This window comes from Triticum dicoccoides, chromosome 6A (assembly GCF_002162155.2).
Source record: "Triticum dicoccoides isolate Atlit2015 ecotype Zavitan chromosome 6A, WEW_v2.0, whole genome shotgun sequence".
Taxonomy (NCBI): Eukaryota; Viridiplantae; Streptophyta; class Magnoliopsida; order Poales; family Poaceae; genus Triticum; species Triticum dicoccoides.
The window spans coordinates 38,688,004-38,714,119 of NC_041390.1; the positions used below are offsets into that span (position 1 = coordinate 38,688,004).

Genomic DNA, 26,116 nt, shown 5'->3' on the forward strand with positions numbered 1-26,116 from the left:
TCTTCTCCGCCACCGCCGTAGGTGTCCTCCGTCGCCAAGTTAGGGCACGGTGGATCGAACTGCTCGGTCTCCTACTCTTCCCATCTAGCAGTTCATCGTCTGGTAATTAAATCTCACTTTTTACCGTCTTTTGATCTAATCGATTCATCCTTCTTCACCAAAAGTGGTTTCTATGACTACAAACTTGGATCTATCTAGTTCTGCATCTCATACTGTGCCTAGCATCTTCACTTATGCATCTAAACTAGTTAGATTCCTCACTTGTACCTATTCTTAGATTCGTACAAATCTGGAACCAACTTCAAACACATAAGTGAATGTCTTCGCGTTATGAGGTCAATGTCTTCAAACTGATTTATCTTTAGAATCTTCTGAGAATGCATATGACCTCTTCCCCTTCCCTCGCATCTTTAATGCTGTCACAGGTACATGTCCGTGGGAGAATCCCTTTTCTCATAGTCTGCATTCATTTGTAGAATTCTTACAGCATCATATCAACTCTCCTGAAGCCAGTTCTTGTCTGACCAAGAAGCCTTTGTCAGTGTTGAAGCCATACAGTTTGAACTTCATGGCTTCGCAAAAGTCAATGAGGAAGGGCGGAAGACAGCGCCACGGGGAAACATCAAAGGATTTGCCAGCTGATCTGCATGAACTATACAAAACTGATCCTGAAGAAACCTAGCTATAATGAACGCAAAACTCGAATCCAATGGATTCGAAGATATTGGGCCGAGCAATGGTTTAAGTACAGATTCGTCACCAAGGAGTATGCTAAGAAGAATGATATCAAGCATACCTGGGGAGATATTCTCTATAAAAATCTTCAACCCAAGACCAGAATTGAAGCCATTGCTCAGGGTTTCTTCCCTTGCATGGTCCGTGGACCTCAACCTACTGATGCTCATCCCACATCTCTACTATTGTGTCGGGATGACAATCTGTTCAAGCGCAACTTTCAGTTTGCCAAGAACTCGGCCAAGGAGAACAAGAAATCTTAGGGATTAGAATTCAATCCTGGACCCTCTGCGCCTCGTGCCGATGGCACACGCGAAGCTAAACCAAATCTAGTTGGGCCCTTCTATGACTTAGAAGGTCTCATCAGCCATATCAGGGTTCAAGGGGTAGATGTGGATCGACCTACAGATGACGCTGACTCTGATGAAGCGCCTGCACCTCCGAAGCCGAAGAAGCAGAAGAAACCCAAGGCTCCGAAGCCTTCCTCTCCACCAAAAGCTTCACGAGTGAAGCCCTTGGCCACCGCTCCACCTGCACCAAGTGTGCAGTCTGAAGATCTCTCTCGCGTCTCCAAGACCGAGATGAAGAAGAAGAAGCCTATGCACTCCTCCAGTCCTGCTCTGACCCCTGCTGCCATTCTGAGAAATGAGGCCATTGATCTGTCAAGTGACGACGATCTTACCAATGACGCTCTTGAGCTGTTGATTAAGAGCAAGCAGCAGGCAGAAATCTTCAATGATCTTCCCCTCTTCGATGTTGAGATTCTGAACAAGTTCATCGATGACTGGTTTGGCAATCCAGAACTTAGTTTTGACAATCTACAACTTCCAATTGGCCTCAGCGTCTCCTTCAACGGTGCCATTGCTTCTGAGTTAGCTCTTGCTCAGAAAATTGTTGAGCTAAAGCACAAGATTGCTTTTGAAAAGGCTCGGTTCAAGAAGCATATGGCCAGGCTCAGTGTGAAGGATGTGCAGAACTTCAAGATCATGCTACACGAGCTCAAGGAAGCATTTCTCAAGAAACGTGATGAAGCCCAAGGTTCTCGTGAGCGCATGAAGAATCTTGCTGCCAAATGTGTTCAAGGCTACAATGAAGCTGAAAAGTGCAAGACCTTCGGGCGACCAGGCATTGACCCCAGAATGGCTGCCAAGAAGAAGAAGAAGCCAACTGTGGCAGAACCAGAAGCATCAAGGTAGGAAGAACCTCGCATTGTCTTCCCAGCCAGTATGACAGGCTCGAAGCCTAACGTCCCCACAGTGGCTTCAGAATTCAAGAAAACTAGAGCAGCTGAAGCCGAAGCCAGAAAGCGCAAGACCAAAGCCACCACTAATGATGCTCCCCCAACCAAGAAAAGGAAAACAAAGAACAGAGACCGAGCTGCTTCCATAGAGCCCCTTGTTGTCAAGCCAATTTCTGTTGCTTGTCCTGAATCCACACAACAAGAAATACGTATGATAGTTCATGAGCCTGCTTCCACAGAGGCTCCTGAAGCTGAAGATATTCCAGCTGTTGACCCCACTACAGCTGAAGACATTGGTCACCACGACAATGTAGCAGATGATGAAGTCCTTCCTCAGATTGAACCAAATGTGGTATCATCGCATGTGCTCACGCACAGCGAGCTCATCAGCATTGGTCGTCCTTTGACGCCAATTTCTCAGGATGCATCGTGGGCTGATCAGCCACAACAACAAGACACCCCAAGTACTCCCCAACCACGAGTCACCTCACCAGTGCAAGATGACGATGACTTTGAGGCCCAGCCAACTCCATCTCCACAGGCGTCGCCAGCGTTACGCAGGCTTCGCAAAGAACCAAGGCCCCAAGTCACTCTTCCGAGCGTTCCAGAAGGAGAAGTGCACCACCGATCTGTTGCGCGTCAAGTGTTCCCAGAAGCCACTACAAATGTGAACGTCTCTGAGTCTGAAGCCAAAACGGCTAAAGATATTCCGGCTACATCAGCCGATGATAAAGAAGAACCAAGAGTTGAAGAAGAACGAGTTGCAACTTACCAGTCCACCAAGATGCTGCTCCCGAGGAAAATGTGTCCAACCCTCCAGCCACACAAGTGGAGGTTGAAGCTAACGTCACCACCAACAACAACACTGCTGACGACACCGATGTCGTCATGCCCGAAGCCAATAATGAAGCACCTGAAGCCAATGCGGCCCCTGAAGCCAATGCTGCACCAGACATAATCATTCCTCCTGAAGCTATTGTGCCACTTGCAGCCCATGTCAACGAAAATGCCAATGCTCCTGTACCCCCTCCAAGACCTCATACTGTTGAGCTGGCATTTGATCATGGTCAGCCTGTTATGGTTTGATGGCCCATTCTGGTTCCTCCACCTGCTGCGGGTCCACAATTTGACTATCATGTCGAGAACTTGCCTCAAGTCCAGAAGCCCAAGCCAAGACTTCCAAGATTCCCAGGCACTGCAACCTCACCTAGGGTCTTCAATGTGAATGGCTTCGTGGCACATAACACCTTCTTCGACAGCGCCAAGAACCCATACTCCAAACCTTGCATTTCATCGGATCGGTTCTGGACCTATCAGCAGCGCAGCTACTATTCATGCGTCTTATACAATCAAGGGCGCATATTTCCACATATGCGTCTCGACACTGAAGCTATAGTTGGCCTGCCTGTCTAGAAGAAGCGTTGGATTGCTTCAGAGACGCTGGACTCCTGCAATTTGTCACAAACAAGGAACACTGGAATGAAGAGCTTCTATTACAGTTTTATGCAACTCTTCACATTCGTGGCTACAACAGGGATCCAAAGGCTTGGGTCCTTGAGTGGATGACACGCAATGTTCATCATGAAGCCAAAGCTCTTGATATCATTGAGCTAACTGTCCTGTCCACTCCAGGCGATCTGTTTGAACCTTGTTGTAGGCTTCACCGTGATGCTTTGGAGAGCATTTTTCAGAAGCCCGAGCCCAACATGAGCCAGATGCTCAGTATGATGAAGCCTTTGCCTATAGATGCTGAATATCCTTAGGAATTCTTTGTTGAAGACCTTGAGTATCTGCCATGCACCATCTACCACATCATACGGCGAACTCTCTGGCCTATCAAAGGACATTCTCCAGCTGCAAAACTTGAAGGTACAATTAAGACATTGGTCTTCTATATTCTCAATGGCAAGAGCTTCAATGCACAAGATTTCTTCATTCGTCAACTGGTAGCATCAGGCTCAGACATCTTTGGACTGAAGTTCTATGCTCCATGGGTCATGCGCCTCATCAATCTTCACTCTGTAATCAACTATCAACCCTCTGCACGAAACCATCTTGTCTTTTTGCCGGAGGTCAATCTGTCTGTTGATGCCATTTACCCTGACCCTGCAAAGGAGCTGCTATGTCTTCACAATGCATACCATCAAAGCTTCACTCAGCCTATTCCAAGTCATTATGTGCCCAATGTTATCACTCGTGTTTATCCATTGGCAGGCAATACTCGTGCCCCTCTTCAAGCCAACACAGAAAGCACTATTGCTCAAAGGCCTCGGAAGCGCTCTCGTGTTCTAAATGACCGAGAACTTCTTGTTGCACTTCATCAAAAGCAATATAAGCATCATGACTGGCTGAAGCGTCAAATGCATAATCTCTTGGTGGATGTCAATCACATTCGTAATCTTGCCAACAAGAACGCATTTGTCTCCCATGAAGCCTGTCGGCGATCTTGGAAGAGTCTGACACTTCTGTGCTCTGAAGATGATTTAAGAGCGGATGGCTTCACTGAGAGATATAAGTTTGAGTCAACGCCTCCAAGGAATGTAGTTCTACGACGGACTCCATCTCTTGAAGACTTTGAATACTCCTCTTCAGCGGCTACTGTAAATGCCAGAGTCATCGAGGATGAAGATGATGTGACTTCTCCAACGTCTGCATCGCCACATATCGACACTGCGCCAAGTTCTTCTGCACCACCAAACGCCAACGACGACCCTGCTGCTTCACCTACTCCCTCTGGGAACGAGTAGAAGCTCTATGTCTTCAAACCTTCTTGGTCCTTACTGACAAAAGGGGGAGAAGCATATGAGTTGATAGTCTTCAAGCGGGTCCATATGGGCGGTTGCTTTATATTTTTGCCTAGTGTCTACAACTCTTGCTTTTTGATACATTTGGTTCTTTGAGTCGTAACACTTAAACTCGATGGTCGTCTGCTACTTATTTGATATTCTGTGATGCGATGATAAATTCCGCATGTGCGATGATAACTTCCGCACTTAGGTCATTTTGCAGATGTCCATTTTTCATTATGCATGTCATTATCTTCGATATATCCTTTCCTGCATGATAAATTGTCTTCATAAGTAAAAGAGGAGCTCCGCAAGTACAACCTGCCATGTGCATTTGCATTCAAAAGCAAAATACTTATATGCACATCTTTAGGGGGAGCCTTTCTGCTACTTACGAAGACAATACTTAAATCCTTTACAATTTCACATATTTCTATCCCCGTTGAAAACTTCAACCAGTTTGTCATCAATCACCAAAAAGGGGGAGATTGTAAGTGCATCTAGTGCCACCCCTAGTTGGTTTTGGAGTATTGACGACAAACTTGGTTGAGGGACTAATGTGTCTGTGAGAATTGCAGGATAACACAGGTAGAAGTCCCTCATTGATTCGGTTTTCCTACCAGAGATGACCCCTAAAAATGTATGAAGACATTGAAGTCAAAGGTGGTATGTGAAGACATTCACATTGAAGACTATGACAAGAGAAGACATCGCGTGAAGACTATGGAGCACGAAGACTTAGTTGTTTCGTCGTTCTTTTTATTCTTTGTTGAGTCATAGGAACCACCGTACTGTTAAGTGGGGTCCAAGTAAACCAGTCAGAATGACTGAAGTGATGCTTAAACAAAATCCTATGTCTTCGAGCGAAGACAATGAGAGCAAATCTTATCCAGAGTTGGATAAGTCAGCTTTGCTTATAGCTCAAGTAAAGTTGTCGTGTGTTTGAAATCTGACCGTTGGAACATGTGTCAGTTCCTTAGTGACCCAGGGTCATTTCGGACAAATCAGGTCGGGTTGCCCAGTGGCTATAAATAGCCCACCCCCTACACCATAAATTGGTTGGCTGCTCAGAGTTAGTGCACGGTTTTTGTCGTTTGAGAGCAACCCACCTTGAAGCCTTTGAGAGAGAAATCCTTGCGAGGACAAAGCCTTAAACACCCAGAGCCAAAGAGTGTTAGGCATCACTCAAGTCTTCTTGTCTGTGTGATCTGAAAACTTATTACACTTGAGGACTGTGAATCCTCCAGCCAGTTAGGCGTCGCGTTCTGAGCATCCAAGAGTCATTGTGGATCGCCGGTGAACGAAGTCTGTGAAGGTTTGGAAGTCTACCTTGAAGACTTACCAGAGTAATTGGGCGAGGACTGGGTGTCCTTAGCTCAAGTGGAATAAGGTGAAGACGCGGTCTTCTGAGTTGAATCTCAGCCTCCCTAACCAGACGTACAGTTGTTACAGCAACTGGAACTGGTCCAACAAATCATTGTCTTCAACGAGCCACTGGTTCTATCCTTCCCATCTCTTTATTTGCAGATTGGTCCTTGTGAAGTCATTGCCTGTTTGCATTATCTATTTGTCTTCACTGTGTGACTGCTTGTTCTGATTGGCTTCATACTATCTTCCATCCTGATCTATACTGCCTAGCTGCTATTAGTCTTTGTGCTTTCATTTCATTGAATACTTGACTATGGCTTGCTTAGTGTAGTCTACCTTCCACTGCATGGTAATAGGTTTATTTCTATCGTTTGTCTTCGAAACCTCCATGTTTTGAAGACTTTCATAAAAATCGCCTATTCACCCCCCCTCTAGTCGATCAGTAGCACTTTCACCTCCTGTCGGGACCCCGATTCCAAGTCACATCGATCTAGTCGGTAACACCTCATATCACTTTGCGGCCTCACGCACGGTATTCCCACGGGTGTCGCCTTACCCTGGCCCGGGACCGTTTGCGCCTTTTGGCTCACGTATATGATTGTGTTGCTAGCATCCATATGACAGAGAACCCGGGCCGACATGGCTAGTCGTGAACCCAAAGCGGCACTAACCCATGGGGACAGGTATACATGATTCACATCGAGCATGTCGGTCAACAACGTGTGAATCCGGGCTGTAGCACTGGGCTAACAGGACTCCGGGAACCCGGGCTGTAGCAGGCTAGGCAGGACTCCGGATGTCACCGCATGACATTTCCCCGAAGGGATAGACACATGAACAAAGTGAAGCACATGCCGGCCAGTCAAGTGTCCTGAGCAGTAGTGCTGGGCTAGCAGGACTCCGGTGAAACGAGCTGTAGCGGACTACTATGTCTTGTACTAGACTACATTTCCCCATAAGAGAGACTGCCAAGGATAAACTAGATTGTCGGATCCCACACATAGCAATACACGTCACACGTGCGCATAACATGCAAGTATGTCTTGTACAACATGGCATCACAACATAACACAAACTCATATAGATAAAGGCTCAGAAAAGCCACATAGCATTAAATACAAACAGGGGTCACATGACCCATCATTCAGAGCATACAAGCAACGGAAGCATTACATGTTTGAGTACAGACAACTACAAAAGAAGAGGCTAAGAGGCCTGACTATCTACAAATCCCTCCCAAGGGTACAAGATCGTAGCTGAGGTGCAAGCTACTCGTCGAAGTCCAAGCGGTACTACTAGTGAGACAGATGTCTCACCTGCAAAACATAAATAAAGCAAACGTGAGTACAAAGGTACTCAGCAAGACTTGTTGGGTTTCGTAGTAATTTCAAAAAAATTCCTACGCACACGCAAGATCATGTGATGCATAGCAACGAGAGGGGAGAGTGCTGTCTATGTACCCACATAGACCGACTGCGGAAGCGTTGACACAATGTAGAGGAAGTAGTCGTACGTCTTCACGATCCAACCGATCAAGCACCAAAACTACGGCACCTCTGAGTTCGAGCACACGTTCAGCTCGATGACAATCCCCGGACTCTGATCCAGCAAAGTGTTGGGGAAGAGTTCCGTCAGCACGACGGCGTGGTGACGATCTTGATGTACTACCGCAGCAGGGCTTCGCCTAAACTCCGCTACAGTATTATCGAGGAATATGGTGGCTGGGGCACCGCACACGGCTAAGGAATAGATCACGTGGATCAACTTGTGTGTTTCTAGGGTGCCTCTGCCTCAGTATATAAAGGAGCCAAGGGGGAGGGGGGCGCCGGCCAGGAGGAGGGCGCAGGAGGAGTCCTACTCCTTCCGGGAGTAGGACTCCCCCCCCCCCCCAATCCTAGTTGGACTAGGATTCCCCGAGGGGGAAAGAGGGAGAGGGGGGCCGGCCACCTCTCCTAGTCCTAATAGGACTAGGGGAGGGGGGAGGCGCGCGGCCACCTTGGGCTGCCCCTTTCTCCTTTCCACTAAAGCCCATTAAGGCCCATATAGCTCCTGGGGGGTTCCGGTAACCTCCCGGTACTCCGGTAAAATCCCGATTTCACCCGGCACACTTCCGATGTCCAAATATAGGCTTCCAATATATCAATCTTTATGTTTCGACCATTTCCAGACTCCTTGTCATGTCTGTGATCACATCCGGGACTCCGAACAACCTTCGGTACATCAAAATGCATAAACTCATAATATAACTGTCATCGTAACCTTAAGCGTGCGGACCCTACGGGTTCGAGAACAATGTAGACATGACCGAGACACGTCTCCGGTCAATAACCAATAGCGGGACCTGGATGCCCATATTGGCTCCTACATATTCTACGAAGATCTTTATCGGTCAGACCGCATAACAACATATGTTGTTCCCTTTGTCATCGGTATGTTACTTACCCGAGATTCGATCGTTGGTATCCAATACCTAGTTCAATCTCATTACCGGCAAGTCTCTTTACTCGTTCCGTAATACATCATCTCACAACTAACATATTAGTTGTAATGCTTGCAAGGCTTATGTGATGTGCATTACCGAGAGGGCCCAGAGATACCTCTCCGACAATCGGAGTGACAAATCCTAATCTCGAAATACGCCAACCCAACAAGTACCTTTGGAGACACCTATAATGCTCCTTTATAATCACCCAATTACGTTGTGACGTTTGGTAGCACCCAAAGTGTTCCTCCGGCAAACGGGAGTTGCATAATCTCATAGTCATAGGAACATGTATAAGTCATGAAGAAAGCAATAGCAACATACTAAACGATCGGGTGCTAAGCTAATGGAATGGGTCATGTCAATCAGATCATTCAACTAATGATGTGACCTCGTTAATCAAATAACAACACTTTGTTCATGGTTAGGAAACATAACCATCTTTGATTAACGAGCTAGTCAAGTAGAGGCATACTAGTGACACTAAGTTGGTCTATGTATTCACACATGTATTATGTTTCCGGTTAATACAATTCTAGCATGAATAATAAACATTTATCATGAAATAAGGAAATAAATAATAACTTTATTATTGCCTCTAGGGCATATTTCCTTCAGTCTCCCACTTGCACTAGAGTCAATAATCTAGATTACACTGTAATGATTCTAACACCCATGGAGCCTTGGTGCTGATCATGTTTTGCTCGTGGAAGAGGCTTAGTCAATGGGTCTGCAACATTCAGATCCATATGTATCTTGCAAATCTCTATGTCTCCCACCTGGACTAGATCCCGGATGGAGTTGAAGCGTCTCTTGATGTGCTTGGTCCTTTTGTGAAATCTGGATTCCTTTGCCAAGGCAATTGCACCAGTATTGTCACAAAAGATTTTCATTGGACCCGATGCACTAGGTATGACACCTCGATCGGATATGAACTCCTTCATCTAGACTCCTTCGTTCGCTATTTCCGAAGCAGCTATGTACTCCGCTTCACATGTAGATCCCGCTATGACGCTTTGTTTAGAACTGCACCAACTGACAGCTCCACCGTTTAATGTAAACACGTATCCGGTTTGCGATTTAGAATCATCTGGATCAGTGTCAAAGCTTGCATCAACGTAACCTTTTACGGTGAGCTCTTTGTCACCTCCATATACGAGAAACATATCCTTAGTCCTTTTCAGGTATTTCAGGATGTTCTTGACCGCTGTCCAGTGATCCACTCCTGGATTACTTTGGTACCTCCTTGCTAAACTTATAGCAAGGCACACATCAGGTCTGGTACACAGCATTGCATACATGATAGAGCCTATGGCTGAAGCATAGGGAACATCTTTCATTTTCTCTCTATCTTCTGCAGTGGTCGGGCATTGAGTCTTACTCAACTTCACACCTTGTAATACAGGCAAGAACCCTTTCTTTGCTTGATCCATTTTGAACTTCTTCAAAACTTTGTCAAGGTATGTGCTTTGTGAAAGTCCAATTAAGCGTCTTGATCTATCTCTATAGATCTTAATGCCTAATATGTAAGCAGCTTCACCGAGGTCTTTCATTGAAAAACTCTTATTCAAATATCCCTTTATGCTATCCAGAAATTCTATATCATTTCCAATTAGTAATATGTCATCCACATATAATATCAGAAATGCTACAGAGCTCCCACTCACTTTCTTGTAAATACAGGCTTCTCCGAAAGTCTGTATAAAACCAAATGCTTTGATCACACTATCAAAGCGTTTATTCCAACTCCGAGAGGCTTGCACCAGTCCATAAATGGATCGCTGGAGCTTGCACACTTTGTTAGCTCCCTTTGGATCGACAAAACCTTCCGGTTGCATCATATACAACTCTTCTTCCAGAAATCCATTCAGGAATGCAGTTTTGACATCCATCTGCCAAATTTCATAATCATAAAATGCGGCAATCTCTAACATGATTCGGACAGACTTAAGCATCGCTACAGGTGAGAAAGTCTCATCGTAGTCAACCCCTTGAACTTGTCGAAAACCTTTCGCAACAAGTCAAGCTTTGTAGACAGTAACATTACCATCAGCGTCAGTCTTCTTCTTGAAGATCCATTTATTCTCAATTGCTTGTCGATCATCGGGCAAGTCAACCAAAGTCCATACTTTGTTCTCATACATGGATCCCATCTCAGATTTCATGGCTTCAAGCCACTTTGCGGAATCTGGGCTCACCATCGCTTCTTCATAGTTCGTAGGTTCATCATGATCTAGTAGCATGACTTCCAGAATAGGATTACCGTACCACTCTAGTGCGGATCTTACTCTGGTTGATCTACGAGGTTCAGTAGTATCTTGATCTGAAGTTTCATGATCATTATCATTAGCTTCCTCACTAACTGGTGTAGGTGTCACTGAAACAGTTTTCTGTGATGTACTACTTTCCAGTAAGGGAGCAGGTACAGTTACCTCGTCAAGTTCTACTTTCCTCCCACTCACTTCTTTCGAGAGAAACTCCTTCTCTAGAAAGGATCCATTCTTAGCAACGAATGTCTTGCCTTCGGATCTGTGATAGAAGGTGTACCCAACAGTCTCCTTTGGGTATCCTATGAAGACACATTTCTCCGATTTGGGTTCGAGCTTATCAGGTTGAAGCTTTTTCACATAAGCATCGCAGCCCCAAACTTTAAGAAATGACAACTTTGGTTTCTTGCCAAACCATAGTTCATAAGGTGTCGTCTCAACGGATTTTTATGGTGCCCTATTTAACGTGAATGCGGCCGTCTCTAAAGCATAACCCCAAAACGATAGCGGTAAATCTGTAAGAGACATCATAGATCGCACCATATCTAGTAAAGTACGATTACGACGTTCGGACACACCATTACGCTGTGGTGTTCCGGGTGGCGTCAGTTGCGAAACTATTCCACAGTTTTTCAAATGTACACCAAACTCGTAACTCAAATATTCTCCTCCACGATCAGATCGTAGAAACTTTATTTTCTTGTTACGATGATTTTCGACTTCACTCTGAAATTCTTTGAACTTTTCAAATGTTTCAGACTTATGTTTCATTAAGTAGATATACCCATATCTGCTTAAATCATCTGTGAAGGTGAGAAAATAACGATATCCGCCACGAGCCTCAATATTCATCGGACCACATACATCGGTATGTATGATTTCCAACAAATCTGTTGCTCTCTCCATAGTACCGGAGAACGGTGTTTTAGTCATCTTGCCCATGAGGCATGGTTCGCAAGTACGAAGTGATTCATAATCAAGTGGTTCCAAAAGTCCATCAGTATGGAGTTTCTTCATGCGCTTTACACCAATATGACCTAAACGACAGTGCCACAAATAAGTTGCACTTTCATTATCAACTCTGCATCTTTTGGCTTCAACATTATGAATATGTGTATTACTACTATCGAGATTCAATAAGAATAGACCACTCTTCAAGGGTGCATGACCATAAAAGATATTACTCATATAAATAGAACAACCATTATTCTCTGATTTAAATGAATAACCGTCTCGCATTAAACAAGATCCAGATATAATGTTCATGCTCAACGCTGGCACCAAATAACAATTATTTAGGTCTAATATTAATCCCGAAGGTAGATGTAGAGGTAGCGTGCCGACCGCGATCACATCGACTTTGGAACCGTTTCCCACGCGCATCGTCACCTCATCCTTTGCCAGTGTTCGCTTAATCCGTAGTCCCTGTTTCGAGTTGCAAATATTAGCAACAGAACCAGTATCAAATACCCAGGTGCTACTGCAAGCTCTAGTAAGGTACACGTCAATAACATGTATATCACATATACCTTTGTTCACCTTGCCATCCTTCTTATCCGCCAAATACTTGGGGCAGTTCCGCTTCCAGTGACCAATCTGCTTGCAGTAGAAGCACTCAGTTTCAGGCTTAGGTCCAGACTTGGGTTTCTTCTCTTGAGTAGCAACTTGCTTGCCGTTCTTTTTGAAGTTCCCCTTCTTCTTCCCTTTGCCCTTTTTCTTGAAACTAGTGGTCTTATTGACCATCAACACTTGATGCTCCTTCTTGATTTCTACCTCCGCAGCTTTCAGCATCGCGAAGAGCTCGGGAATAGTCTTGTTCATCCCTTGCATATTATAGTTCATCACGAAGCTCTTGTAGCTTGGTGGCAGTGATTGGAGAATTCTGTCAATGACGCAATCATCCGGAAGATTAACTCCCAATTGAATCAAGTGATTATTATACCCAGACATTTTGAGTATATGCTCACTGACAGAACTGTTCTCCTCCATCTTGCAGCTATAGAACTTATTGGAGACTTCATATCTCTCAATCCGGGCATTTGCTTGAAATATTAACTTCAACTCCTGGAACATCTCATATGCTCCATGACGTTCAAAGCGTCGTTGAAGTCCCGACTCTAAGCCGTAAAGCATGGCACACTGAACTATCGAGTAGTCATCAGCTTTGCTCTGCCAGACGTTCATAACATCTGGTGTTGCTCCAGCAGCAGGCCTGGCACCCAGCGGTGCTTCCAGGATGTAATTCTTCTGAGCAGCAATGAGGATAATCCTCAAGTTACGGACCCAGTCCGTATAATTGCTACCATCATCTTTCAACTTTGCTTTCTCAAGGAACGCATTAAAATTCAACGGAACAACAGCACGAGCCATCTATCTACAATCAACATAAACAAGCAAGATACTATCAGGTACTAAGTTCATGATAAGTTTAAGTTCAATTAATCAAATTACTTAAGAACTCCCACTTAGATAGACATCCCTCTAATCTTCTAAGTGATTACGTGATCCAAATCAACTAAACCATAACCGATCATCACGTGAGATGGAGTAGTTTTCAATGGTGAACATCGTTATGTTGATCATATATACTATATGACTCACGCTCGACCTTTCGGTCTCCGTGTTCCGAGGCCATATCTGCATATGCTAGGCTCGTCAAGTTTAACCTGAGTATTCTGCGTGTGCAAAACTGTCTTGCACCCATTGTAGATGGACGTAGAGCTTATCACACCCGATCATCACGTGGTGTCTGGGCACGACGAACTTTGGCAACAGTGCATACTCAAGGAGAACACTTCTTGATAATTTAGTGAGAGATCATCTTATAATGCTACCGTCAAACAAAGCAAGATAAGATGCATAAAAAGATAAACATCACATGCAATCAATATAAGTGATATGATATGGCCATCATCATCTTGTGCTTGTGATCTCCATCTCCGAAGCACCGTCATGATCACCATCGTCATCGGCGCGACACCTTGATCTCCATCGTAGCATCGTTGTCGTCTCGCCAATCTTATGCTTCCACGACTATCACTACCGTTTAGTAATAAAGTAAAGCATTACATCGCGATTGCATTGCATACAATAAAGCGACAACCATATGGCTCCTGCCAGTTGCCGATAACTCGGTTACAAAACATGATCATCTCATACAATAAAATTCAGCATCATGCCTTGACCATATCACATCACAACATGCCCTGCAAAAACAAGTTAGACGTCCTCTACTTTGTTGTTGCAAGTTTTACGTGGCTGCTACGGGCTTAAGCAAGAATCAATCTAACCTACGCATCAAAATCACAACGATAGTTTTTCAAATAGACTCCGTTTTAACCTTCGCAAGGACCGGGCGTAGCCATACTTGGTTCAACTAAAGTTGGAGAGACAGTCGCCCGCAAGCCACCTGTGTGCAAAGTACGTCGGGGGAACCGGTCTCGCGTAAGCGTACGCGTAATGTTGGTCCGGGTCGTCTCGTCCAACAATGCCGCCGAACTAAAGTATGACATGCTGGTAGGCAGTATGACTTATATCGCCCACAACTCACTTGTGTTCAACTCGTGCATATAACATCAACATAAATAACCTAGGCTCGGATGCCACTGTTGGGTTTCGTAGTAATTTCAAAAAATTTCCTACGCACACGCAAGATCATGTGATGCATAGCAACGAGAGGGGAGAGTGCTGTCTACGTACCCACGCAGACCGACTGCGGAAGCATTGACACAACATAGAGGAAGTAGTCGTACGTCTTCACGATCCAACCGATCAAGCACCGAAACTACGGCACCTCCGAGTTCGAGCACACGTTCAGCTCGATGACGATCCCCGGACTCCGATCCAGCAAAGTGTCGGAGAAGAGTTCCGTCAGCACGACGGCGTGGTGACGATCTTGATGTACTACAGCAGCAGGGCTTCGCCTAAACTCTGCTACAGTATTATCGAGGAATATGGTGGCTGGGGCACCGCACACGGCTAAGGAATAGATCACGTGGATCAACTTGTGTGTTTCTGGGGTGCCTCTGCCTCAGTATATAAAGGAGCCAAGGGGGAGGGGGGCACCGGCCAGGAGGAGGGCGCAAGAGGAGTCCTACTCCTTCCGGGAGTAGGACCCCCCCTCCCCAATCCTAGTTGGACTAGGATTCCCCGAGGGGGAAAGAGGGAGAGGGGGGCCGGCCACCTCTCCTAGTCCTAATAGGACTAGGGGAGGGGGGAGGCGCGGCGCCACCTTGGGCTGCCCCTTTCTCCTTTCCACTAAAGCCCATTAAGGCCCATATAGCTCCCGGGGGGTTCCGGTAACCTCCCGGTACTCCGGTAAAATCCCGATTTCACCCGGAACACTTCCGATGTCCAAATATAGGCTTCCAATATATCAATCTTTATGTCTCGACCATTTCGAGACTCCTCGTCATGTCTGTGATCACATCAGGGACTCCGAACAACCTTCGGTACATCAAAATGCATAAACTCATAATATAACTGTCATCGTAACCTTAAGCGTGCGGACCCTACGGGTTCGAGAACAATGTAGACATGACCGAGACACGTCTCCAGTCAATAACCAATAGCGGGACCTGGATGCCCATATTGGCTCCTACATATTCTACGAAGATCTTTATCGGTCAGACCGCATAACAACATACGTTGTTCCCTTTGTCATCGGTATGTTACTTGCTCGAGATTCGATCGTTGGTATCCAATACCTAGTTCAATCTCGTTACCAGCAAGTCTCTTTACTCGTTTCGTAATACATCATCTCACAACTAACATATTAGTTGTAATGCTTGCAAGGCTTATGTGATGTGCATTACCGAGAGGGCCCAGAGATACCTCTCCGACAATCGGAGTGACAAATCCTAATCTCGAAATACGCCAACCCAACAAGTACCTTTGGAGACACCTGTAATGCTCCTTTATAATCACCCAGTTACGTTGTGACGTTTGGTAGCACCCAAAGTGTTCCTCCGGCAAACGGGAGTTGCATAATCTCATAGTCATAGGAACATGTATAAGTCATGAAGAAAGCAATAGCAACATACTAAACGATCGGGTGCTAAGCTAATGGAATGGGTCATGTCAATCAGATCATTCAACTAATGATGTGACCTCATTAATCAAATAACAACACTTTGTTCATGGTTAGGAAACATAACCATCTTTGATTAACGAGCTAGTCAAGTAGAGGCATACTAGTGACACTAAGTTGGTCTATGTATTCACACATGTATTATGTTTCCGGTTAATACAATTCTAGCATGAATAATAAACATTTATCATGAAATAAGGAAATAAATAATAACTTTATTATTGCCTCTAGGGCATATTTCCTTGAAGACTTACTTCAGATCCTATCATACATGCATTTGTATCAAGAAGGTAATGTGGGGTTTAGTTGCAGCCAGCCAACTTTGACTCGGTGGCTATCCTGTTCTACGACAACGAGAAACTTCTTTGAGGTGAGGCAGCGCACACGAGTCCACTAAGCACCACATCAATACACTACTATGGATTCATCCTCGTCTCCTTATGAGAAGGCCATCCATAGCACTCACACTTGTCTTGAGCATTTTAGAGTATCCACTTTAAGTTGTCTATGTACCACGTAAGCATCCAAGAAGTCCATAACCGAGGACATGGCTATTCGAATAGATCATGATAACCCTGCAGGGGTGTACTTCTTCACACACGCTCTCACCACTTATCACCATGTACATGTCATGTATCTCGGCAACCTTCAAGCGGAAGCCTAGCGAGGGTGTCGGCCACGACCTGACTAACCACGCAAGACTCTAGTCTAGGTTTATCGCCTATTCGGGTTCCATCCGCAAGGAGATCTGGCCGGGGTGTCGCTCACGACCCCAAACGATGTGAGCAGGGTTCCCAAGCCCACCATCCGGGTGCCACTTGGTACACCGTGCCACTGTGCCTAGTCTGTCCCAAGCCCACCTGGCCGGGAGCCACTTGGTAGACTACTAACACTACCTACAAACACCAAAAACTAATTGCAACTCCTGGATAGAGATCAAGTTGGCTACTAAGTCGAGAGAGCTTGGAGCGCCCGGAGCCCAATGTGTGGTAGTAACTAGTCATTGGACAACTTACACCGAACTCAGTTCTTATGGACGGTTCCAGTGAGACAACCCACCATGTACTCCTACATGGCCTCTCACCGCTACCTTTACCAAATCGTGTTCACACGCTTAACTCTCAGCACCAGAACATATCGTACCACTCCAATTCATTCCCGATGAATGAGACCTGACACAACTCTAAGCAATAGCAGGCATGACATGGTAGGAACACCACATGGCTCAATCAACTCCTACACATGCTAGTGGGTTTTCAACTATTTACTGTGGCAATGACAGGTCATGCAGAGGAATGGGTTCAACTACCGCAGCATAAAGTAGCAGTTGAATCATTGTTGTCCTAATGCAATAAAAGAGAGCAAGAGCGAGAAAGTGGGATTGTATCGGAATGAACAAGGGGGGGGGGTTGCTTGCCTGGTAGATCAACAGGGGGGCACTGCTCCACTGATAGGTACTCCCGAACACTTTCCGGAGCAGGACCTATCGAGAAGGAACGGTGTCGAAAATCAAACACAAGTATATGCAACAATATGATGCATGATCATGGCATGAATATGTGATGTTGTTTGAGTTAATGCACCTAGCATTTATTTGGTTGAAGTCCATTTGAACCAAGGGTTCAAATACAATTCCAAATTAAGCTCTTAAATATGCCATAAGTGTGTTTTCATATATACAGCATATATGGGTTGGTTTGTCATGCATGAAAATGGTACAGATGGATAGATTGCATTTTTCTGATAATTTTTCATATATAAATTATTTCAATCTGAGCTACGGTTGAATTTCTATGATTTTTGAAGTTTAAACTATTTTCTGGAATTTCCTATATTGTTTTAAATCCAGAAAATAGCTTAATGCATCAGCACTGCATCATGCTTGCGTCAGCAAGTCAACAACGCTGACTGGTCAAACCTGACGTGTGGGGTCCACATGTCAGTGTCATAGTTAGTTAACAGTGTTAATTAGATATTAAACTAATCCTAACAGAAACATTAGCAGGGCCGGGCCCCACCTGTCATTGACCCTGGGTAGTCAAACCCCAGGTCAACTGGGGGGGTTAGACCGGTCAACCCCACCGGTGTTTAGCCGCCGGCGAGGCCGAACGCGGCGGAGGGGCTCGGGATCACTGTTCCGGCGACCAAAAGTACGACGGAGAGCACCGGGGCGTAGCCCGCGCTCGTCCGCACCGAATGGAGCAAGTGGGAGAGGCGGGGGCGGCCGGAGCACGGCCAAGTGTGGGCGAGGGCTGCGGTGCATGGGGAAGCGAGCGGAGAGGCTCTACGGCCTCTTGGCGTCACCGGGAGCAGGGTGACGCGCTCGGCTGCGGGCTGCGGTGGCCAGGGCGACGGCGGCGGGGCGCTTCGGCTGTGGTGGGGAACGAAGCTACGACGCGGGCACGGGGGGGAGGGAGAAGAGAGGGGAAACGGGGAGATGCTCACGGCGATCACGCGGAGCAGCACAGCGGGCTCGGGGAAGACCTGGTGACGGCGAATCGACGGCGGCGGATGGCGGAGCCCTAGGAGGAAGACGATGTCGAGGGCAGCTCTGCAGGGCGTCCCGGCTTGCGTGAGTCGTCGGAGAGGTCGAGGAGGACGGCGTGGAGCGTCTGGGCACGAAACGAGGGCGAGGCCGTGACGGTGGGCGCGGCAACGATGAGCCGTGGCGACGGAGCCGTTCGGGTGGGGTGAGAGAGAGAGGTCCAGGGGTGGAGGGAGAGCGAGAGAGAGTGAGAGAGGGCCGAGGGGAGTGCATGGTGTCGTTGGGGGCCTCCAGCAGCGAGCGGGGAAGCAGGAGGTGGCCGGCGCGTGCTCGCGCGCGGCGAGCGCGTGCCCCTGTCCTCCTGGCGCGAGGAAGGGGACGGCTGGCAGTGCCAGTCGGCTGGGCCGACCTGCTGGGCTGCTGGGCCAGGCCGGCTGCACAGTGCCAGGCCGCAGGTAAGCGCAGGTAGGCTTTCCCTTTTTGTTTTCTTTTCTAATTTTCTGACATTTGTTTTGATTTGATAAAAATACCAAATCATTTTATTTAATTCTGCTAAATTTTGCAGGGACCTAAGGAATTAATCCAAAGCCTCTCACCAAAATTCAGAATTATTGGGCAATATTTTGTATATATAAAAATATTTATCCAATGCAAATAAATATTGGATTAATTCCAAATGCCCAAAATAAATACTTATGAGCTCTTTAAAATATTGGTTTGATTTTTATCTCTGTCCAATATTTTCAGAGAGCAACATGAGCATTTTCTTGGACCCTTTTGGAGCAATTTTTACTTGGGTCATTTTCAGAAATGATTCCGAGGGTTTCACAAATCCCCATTTCAAATTTAAATGGAATTTAAACATGATGCAAACATGAAGGCTAGCCTAGGTCATACCAGAACTAGGGATGTGACACCTCCGTGATCGATGCCCCCTTCGGCGGAGCTCCGTAACAGACCCCAAGATGGGATCTCGTGGATACAGAAAGTTGTGGCGGTGGAATTAGGTTTTTGGCTCCTCCTCTGATGTTTTGGGGATACATGGATATATATGGGAGGAAGAAGTACGTCGGTGGAGCTTCGAGGGGCCCATGAGGCAGGGGGCGCGCCCTAGGGGGGACGCCCTCCACCCTCGTGGCCGCCTCGTGGCTTTCTCGACGGAGGGTCCAAGTCTCCTGGATCTTATCTGATGAGAAAATCACATTCCCGAAGGTTTCATTCCGTTTGGACTCCGTTTGATATTCCGTTTCTCCGAAACACTGAAATAGGCAAAAAACAGCAATTCTGGGCTGGGCCTCCGGTTAATAGGTTAGTCCAAATATAATATAAAAGTGGAAAATAAAGCCCAATATAGTCCAAAATAGTAGACAATATAGCATGGAGCAATCAAAAATTATAGATACGTTGGAGACGTATCAAGCCTACCCTCCAAAATCCTATTTCTTTTTTTTTTGCGAGAAAACTTTCAATCTATTCATCTTCTATCATGGCAGTACAACGAACACTAGAAATAATAAAAATTACATCTAGATCCGTAGACCACCTAGCGACGACTACAATCACGAAGCGAGCCGAAGGCGCGCCGCCGTCATCACCCGTCCCTCGCCGGAGTCGGGCACAACTTATTGTAGTAGACAGTCGGGAAGTCGTCGTGCTAAGATCCCATAGGACCAGCGCACCAGAACAACAACCGTCCAAAATCCTATTTCAACTAAACATACCACTTAAAAATTATATTCAAAGGCTTTACATGCAACAGTCGCAATGCATTTACTAATTAGGCTTAGGAACTCGATGTTTTAAGCCTACATTTCATTATCATGCTAGATTCACCACTGATTGTAAGCTAGTAATTTTTTTTCCGCAAATACACCAGTCAAACATACTCTACTTTGTATTCATGTCTCCCACCTAGCACTTGTAGGTTGTTGCCACTTGACATGGAGTAAACTATATGATGCCCCACGCGTTGTCGCTGGAACTTGCTAAAAATGCATAAAAGTTTGGTACAAAAACATCCAAAACTGATGGAAATCAAATGTAAGCTTGAACAAAATAAAGTGTCTACAAAGAGAAAAAATGAATTACAGTTAAAAGAATGCCATTTCTAACAAAATCTAAATGTTGAACTACGTTGGTATGCTGTAATCAACAAACACATATATCGTCCATACAAAATCTAACACGAAAATAACCTATGACTAAGATGCACAAATTGATGTTGTGGCAGCATTGCATACATAGAATAATACAACAAATGTAATTTACGACTTGCACACATGACTAGCTTATGTGGCATGGTTGTATGGTTAGAAAAAGATTAGGTAAATGGTTGTAACTATTTAGTACTAGAAGACAGAAGATGTAGCGGTCGTCTAGACTAACCAACATAAAATATATTTTATAAATTGATTCTAGACTTGCAAGCATTGTTGTATGTGACTATGGGCCATATGATTGCTCATCAGCTACAAGCCTAGAAAACGCTTACCCGAATTGCACCACAAAAGAGAGACGAAACGAGCAATCCAACTTGCAAAGGCAAGAATAGATCTCGGGGACAATAACTCGCACATTCTCTTTTATCTACCCTCGCCTCGTACACGCCAGAATCTCACTCTACAAACCACTATCAGGATATTTATTACTCACGCCCATTTAGAGCCCTCTATTTAAAGATATGAAAATAGACACACATATAAGGATACAGTAATACCCATGTGTACCCAAATTATTCATTAGGCAAATGTGATTTTGGCATATTTTCTGATTTTCTTATAATTAGATGGAATTCATATAGACCAAATATCTCAAACCAATATCTACAAAATTGCATAATTTGCACAACAAAATAACATTTTATTTAGTACTGTTGTATTTGTTATACAATATTGAACTCGTTGTAATGTTACACATAGTCAATGCTCATAGATACGACATAAAAATAATAACGTTGCACAGCAAACTTCCATGTCAATGAAAAAACAATTCAAATATAATTCCAAGATAATATATAGAAAATAAAAATGTTCGGTATAAATAAGTGACAAAATATTGGATTGTGTTGTCAGTACATTCATGTCTATTATCATGAATGTGTCATGCACTTTGTTTCTCAGTGAATCATTCATTACAGAACATTTATAAAGATTAGACACATTAATGAATCATGCACTTTTCGGTATATCATCCACACAGAATATTCACATAGTTATTAAAGAGTAGAGTAAGAAAGTTGAGAGCGTAGATACATTGTGCAGAAAGACTGACCGTGGAGGCAGCGAATAATCTGATATGATAATGGAGGATAAGCTTAAAATATCAGATTCTTCAGTCTAATCAATAAACATATTGTTGAATGTAAGCACCTCAATTGAATCATTAAATGATATGTTTAGTTGAAATATGGTTTTTGGAGGCTAGTTTTTAGCATATTGAAACCCAGTAGTTGAATCATCACAACGTGGAGGCGACATTAATGGGATGCTATGGAGAGGTCAGGGAGCGCTGTGCAGCTAGAGTTAGTGTTTTTTTTAGTTTTCTAGTGTGGTGATGATGAGGCTGCGGTGGGTTTCTCATAAAACAAAACAACTATGAACGAGCCAAAATGATACACGGTTAGAGATGACACATATATCGCTAACGGGGCGGTCAATGATATGTGGTCTAAATGAGCTTTTTAATTTTATAAATATGAATTTGATGTAAAATATGAAAATTTTGCATTGGGTTATGATATATGATCATACAAGATCGTGTTTTTTCAAAATTTTAAACAATTCGGAAAATCTATACTATACATTGCTTGTAACTCAATCATTTCCATGAGCTGGTTAGTTTTTTCAATTCTCCTCTCACTAGTTGACAAGAGAAAAGCCTTCCTCCGCTCGATCCCGCCAGCGAGCCCATGGATAGACCTACCTTTTGCATGTCGCTTCGGTGGCCGGTGGAGGGGAGGAGAATCCTGGTGCCTCTGCTCTGCCTAGTAGATAGGATAGGGTTTTATTCCTCACAGGGATGGCGCTTGGGTAGATGACGACGCTTATATAATACAGTCTTCTGGCTTCGATCCTCCTCAAATTTGTCCATCGGGTGGATTAGACAAACCTTCGCCTAGATTTCCGCCAGTTCCTCGGCGTGGCGAGGTTAGAGTTTCACGTAGTGTGTACGTGACGACGATATGTGGTGCTAGGTTCTTCGGATCGATTCAATGGTTCAACAACACCGACTGCGGTTTCAGGGCGCTGGTCCTTAGGGGCACGTGGATGAAGAGTTCCCGGTTGTTATCGACAAGGTCAAGCCAGCTCCAGTATGGGAGCGGGCAACAACAACGCATCGACAGCTCATTTTGGTGGTGGAAGTTGCCGTACGATGGTCGGAGGACTTCAATGTTACTTTTACTAGATGATGCCCCGCACGCTGTTGCGGAAATATTTTGCAATATTTCAATGAGGTTTCGATCTTTGGAACATGAATATTTGAAATAATAGTTTTTTAAGTATATATGAATTAAATGTAAATAACATAATATAATGAAATTTTACATGCATGCATGTTTGCATGTTGAAGTGGATTTTTAATATGCATAGTTGCATGTCGTGGTGGGTCTTTTTCTATGCATGTTGAATGATGAGGTGGCACACTTGCATGTTGAGAGAAATATATTAGTGGGGCTAACTATTTAGATATAGAAGATTATGTTTATTAAAAGTGCTTTGTACATGAGTAAATTTTATTTATATAATATATCTGGTCCTCCACGCATTTTTTTTTTTGCATAAGTGTTGCATGTACATATTTTTTTGTAAAATTCATCAAAACTTACATCAGAATAGCTGCTTGCGTCGACGGAGAGGTCGGGCACAACCTTTTCACCAAAAAGCGTTACTATTTGCCATAAACCACCCCCCAGATCTCCCAGATGGACCGAGCCGGCTGAGCTCATAACCGAAAGGCATGATGAAAGGGTCCACCCAGCATTTTATACACCCGGCCGGCCGGCTCCTCCCAGGAAGCTTCCTCCGACGACAAGCACCGCACGACCGGGCCAGCGTCACGTCAGGTCCTCCCTCCGCCGTCCCAGCCCCGTCACATCATCCCGTGGCCTGCTCAGAGCTCACTCGCCCCTTCCCCTCGTGTGTACAACCACCACCACGGGTGCCGTCCGGCCGTCCAGATATCTCCCCCTCCCCACCCGCGCAGCTTCCCGGAAGCTTCTCCCCCGAGATCGACATGGGGTCGCCGTCATCATCCTCTCGATCGTACCGTCCTATCCATCATGATCATCCGTCCTCACCTCCCCCTCCCTCCCCGCTTTATACAAGAGGCCAGCCAGCGCTCGGCTTCTTGCGCCCCGTCGATACAGAAACAACGACAGCGGCGACAGCTCTTCATCGCTTGATTTCTTGATCGTCGGAGCATGGCGGACGAGGGCGCGGGGGCGTACGAGGACCTGCTGCCGGTGATGGCGGGGCGGCTGGGCACGGCGGGGCTGCTGTCGGAGCTGCGGGCGGGGTTCCGGCTGCTGGCGGACCCGGCGCGGGGCGCCATCACGGCCGAGAGCCTGCGGCGGAGCGCGGGGGCCGTGCTGGGCGTGGAGGGGATGACGGCGGAGGAGGCGCGGGCGATGGTGGGCGAGGGCGACCACGACGGCGACGGCGCGCTCAGCGAGCAGGAGTTCTGCGTGCTCATGGTGCGGCTCAGCCCCGGCATCATGGCCGACGCCGAGGGCTGGCTCGAGGAGGCCATCGCCGACGAGCTGCTCCCGCCGCCGCCGCCGCCGCCCGCGCCGGCCGCCTGAGCCGTCACCTGCATAGCTAGCCATCTTGATTGTTATGTACTACTACTTGCGTCGCTACTGACTGTATGTTTGTTGTATCGCCGCCGTGTAGTCGCCGTTGTTGTTTGAGTGTTCGTACGTACTTACATGGTGATGCTCTTTGAGGCTTCGAGCATTGCTTTATTGGTTAATTTAGCTCGTGCATGGACTTTTTAGTTCAGCCCGCGCTCCTGGCTCGATCGTGGTCACATTTTTCTACCTTCGACCTTCGTTTCTGAATATTCCAATATGGACCCGAAGCATGCCAAGTTGTTTGGTTCGAGACAGTGGTTGATATCATACGGGAGCGTGTGTGTGATCTTTTTCAGGGAAGTTGATCGAGATGTTGCCTCTGTTCATGTATGATGTAACAGAGGAATCTGCTTCTATGTAGTATATATTTGTTTTTGTTTTCCGGGTAATTCAGGAGCTGACAAAAACAATAAGTACTCCGTTTGGTTCTCTCTACGGGGTCTGGGATCTGGGAAATCATGACGTTCTCTCTATGTGGTTGTTGATCTTCTAACAGTTTGGTTTTCACTGATCCCATTGCTTACTTTGTATGGTGTAAGAGCATCTCTAACCGATCTCTTGAAAAGGTGTAGACGAGTATTTTTTTTCTTTTTACTTTTCCTTCTCTACACTAGACCTAGCCCATCCCCTAAAAGTTTTTGGAGATAAACTATAATCATCAATGTCGTGAAATCATGAACAATTTTTTAAATCATGAAGAAATTTTAAAATTCATGAACATATTTGAAATCATGAACATTTTTCAAATTCGTGAACACTTTTACAATTTTCCGAACATTTTCTAAAACCAAGAGCAATTTTTATTTCATGAATATTTTATACTATTTGCAAAACATTTTTCTAAAATTGTGAACAATTTTTAAACAATTTCCTTGAATCGGCGAACATTTCTAAATTCGATTAACTTTTTTTAAAATTAGGGGAATAATTTTTGAAATCCATGAACATTTTTTTGATTACATGAACATTTCTTGAATCAGCACACTTTTTATGAATGAATCAATCACTATTGAAGAATTCATCCGGTTAATCAGTTAACGGATCAGTTAATCGCTACTCGTAGGATGGCCGAATCGAATAGCACATATTCATCGTGTTAACTTGTCAGACCGATTAATTGGCCCGTCAAACCGATTAATCGGTTGTTAGGCCGATTAATCATTGCTGCCCTATTAACTTGTGGCCAAGTAAAACCAAATTTTTTGGCCCGTAAACCCTCCTATCCCCCTCTCGCTCCTCAATAGCTAGGGCTCAACCAAATAGTAGCACATTTTGGTATATTACATAACTGAGAGCACGAGAGTTTGGTACAATACGTAAAGAAACTAGATATATGTCGGTGAGTTCCTATTTAATTTACCGATTAATGGTCGATCGATTAATCCAGTTAATTGGCCGATTCACCGATTAGTCGCTACTCCCAAGCAGGCCGAGCAGCTCCCAATTACCAATTTCCTGAATAATGGAATGAATAAACTATTTTGTAAGTCACGAGGAGTTTTTGAATTTTTACGATATGTTTCCGTTCATGAACATTTTTTGAATTCATGATTTCAATTTCGATAACATTTTTAATACACAAAACTTTTGAAAAATCATGCACATATTTTGATTTCTCAAACATTTTTTTTCAAAATTATGACAATTTTTTGTATAAGCAATTTTTTTTACAAAATTGTGAACAGTTTTTGAATCCCTAAAATCTAACAATTTATTAAAAGATTTATTTCAATATTAACTTTTTTATTTTTGGATTTTTTAATCCAAAATTAATTAAAGTAGAAAAACGAAAACATGAAAGAAAATTAAGAAA

The 26,116-nt window shown here is 45.0% G+C and overlaps 1 protein-coding gene across 1 annotated transcript; it reads left to right on the forward strand.

The window, feature by feature from the left end:
- The first annotated feature begins 23,606 nt into the window (after positions 1–23,606).
- On the forward strand, positions 23,607–24,685 carry LOC119314459 (calcium-binding protein KIC-like). The gene has a single exon (XM_037589182.1). The coding sequence runs from the start codon at positions 23,872–23,874 to the stop codon at positions 24,250–24,252; it is 381 nt and encodes a 126-aa protein (XP_037445079.1). The 5' UTR covers positions 23,607–23,871; the 3' UTR covers positions 24,253–24,685.
- Positions 24,686–26,116: the final 1,431 nt, after the last annotated feature.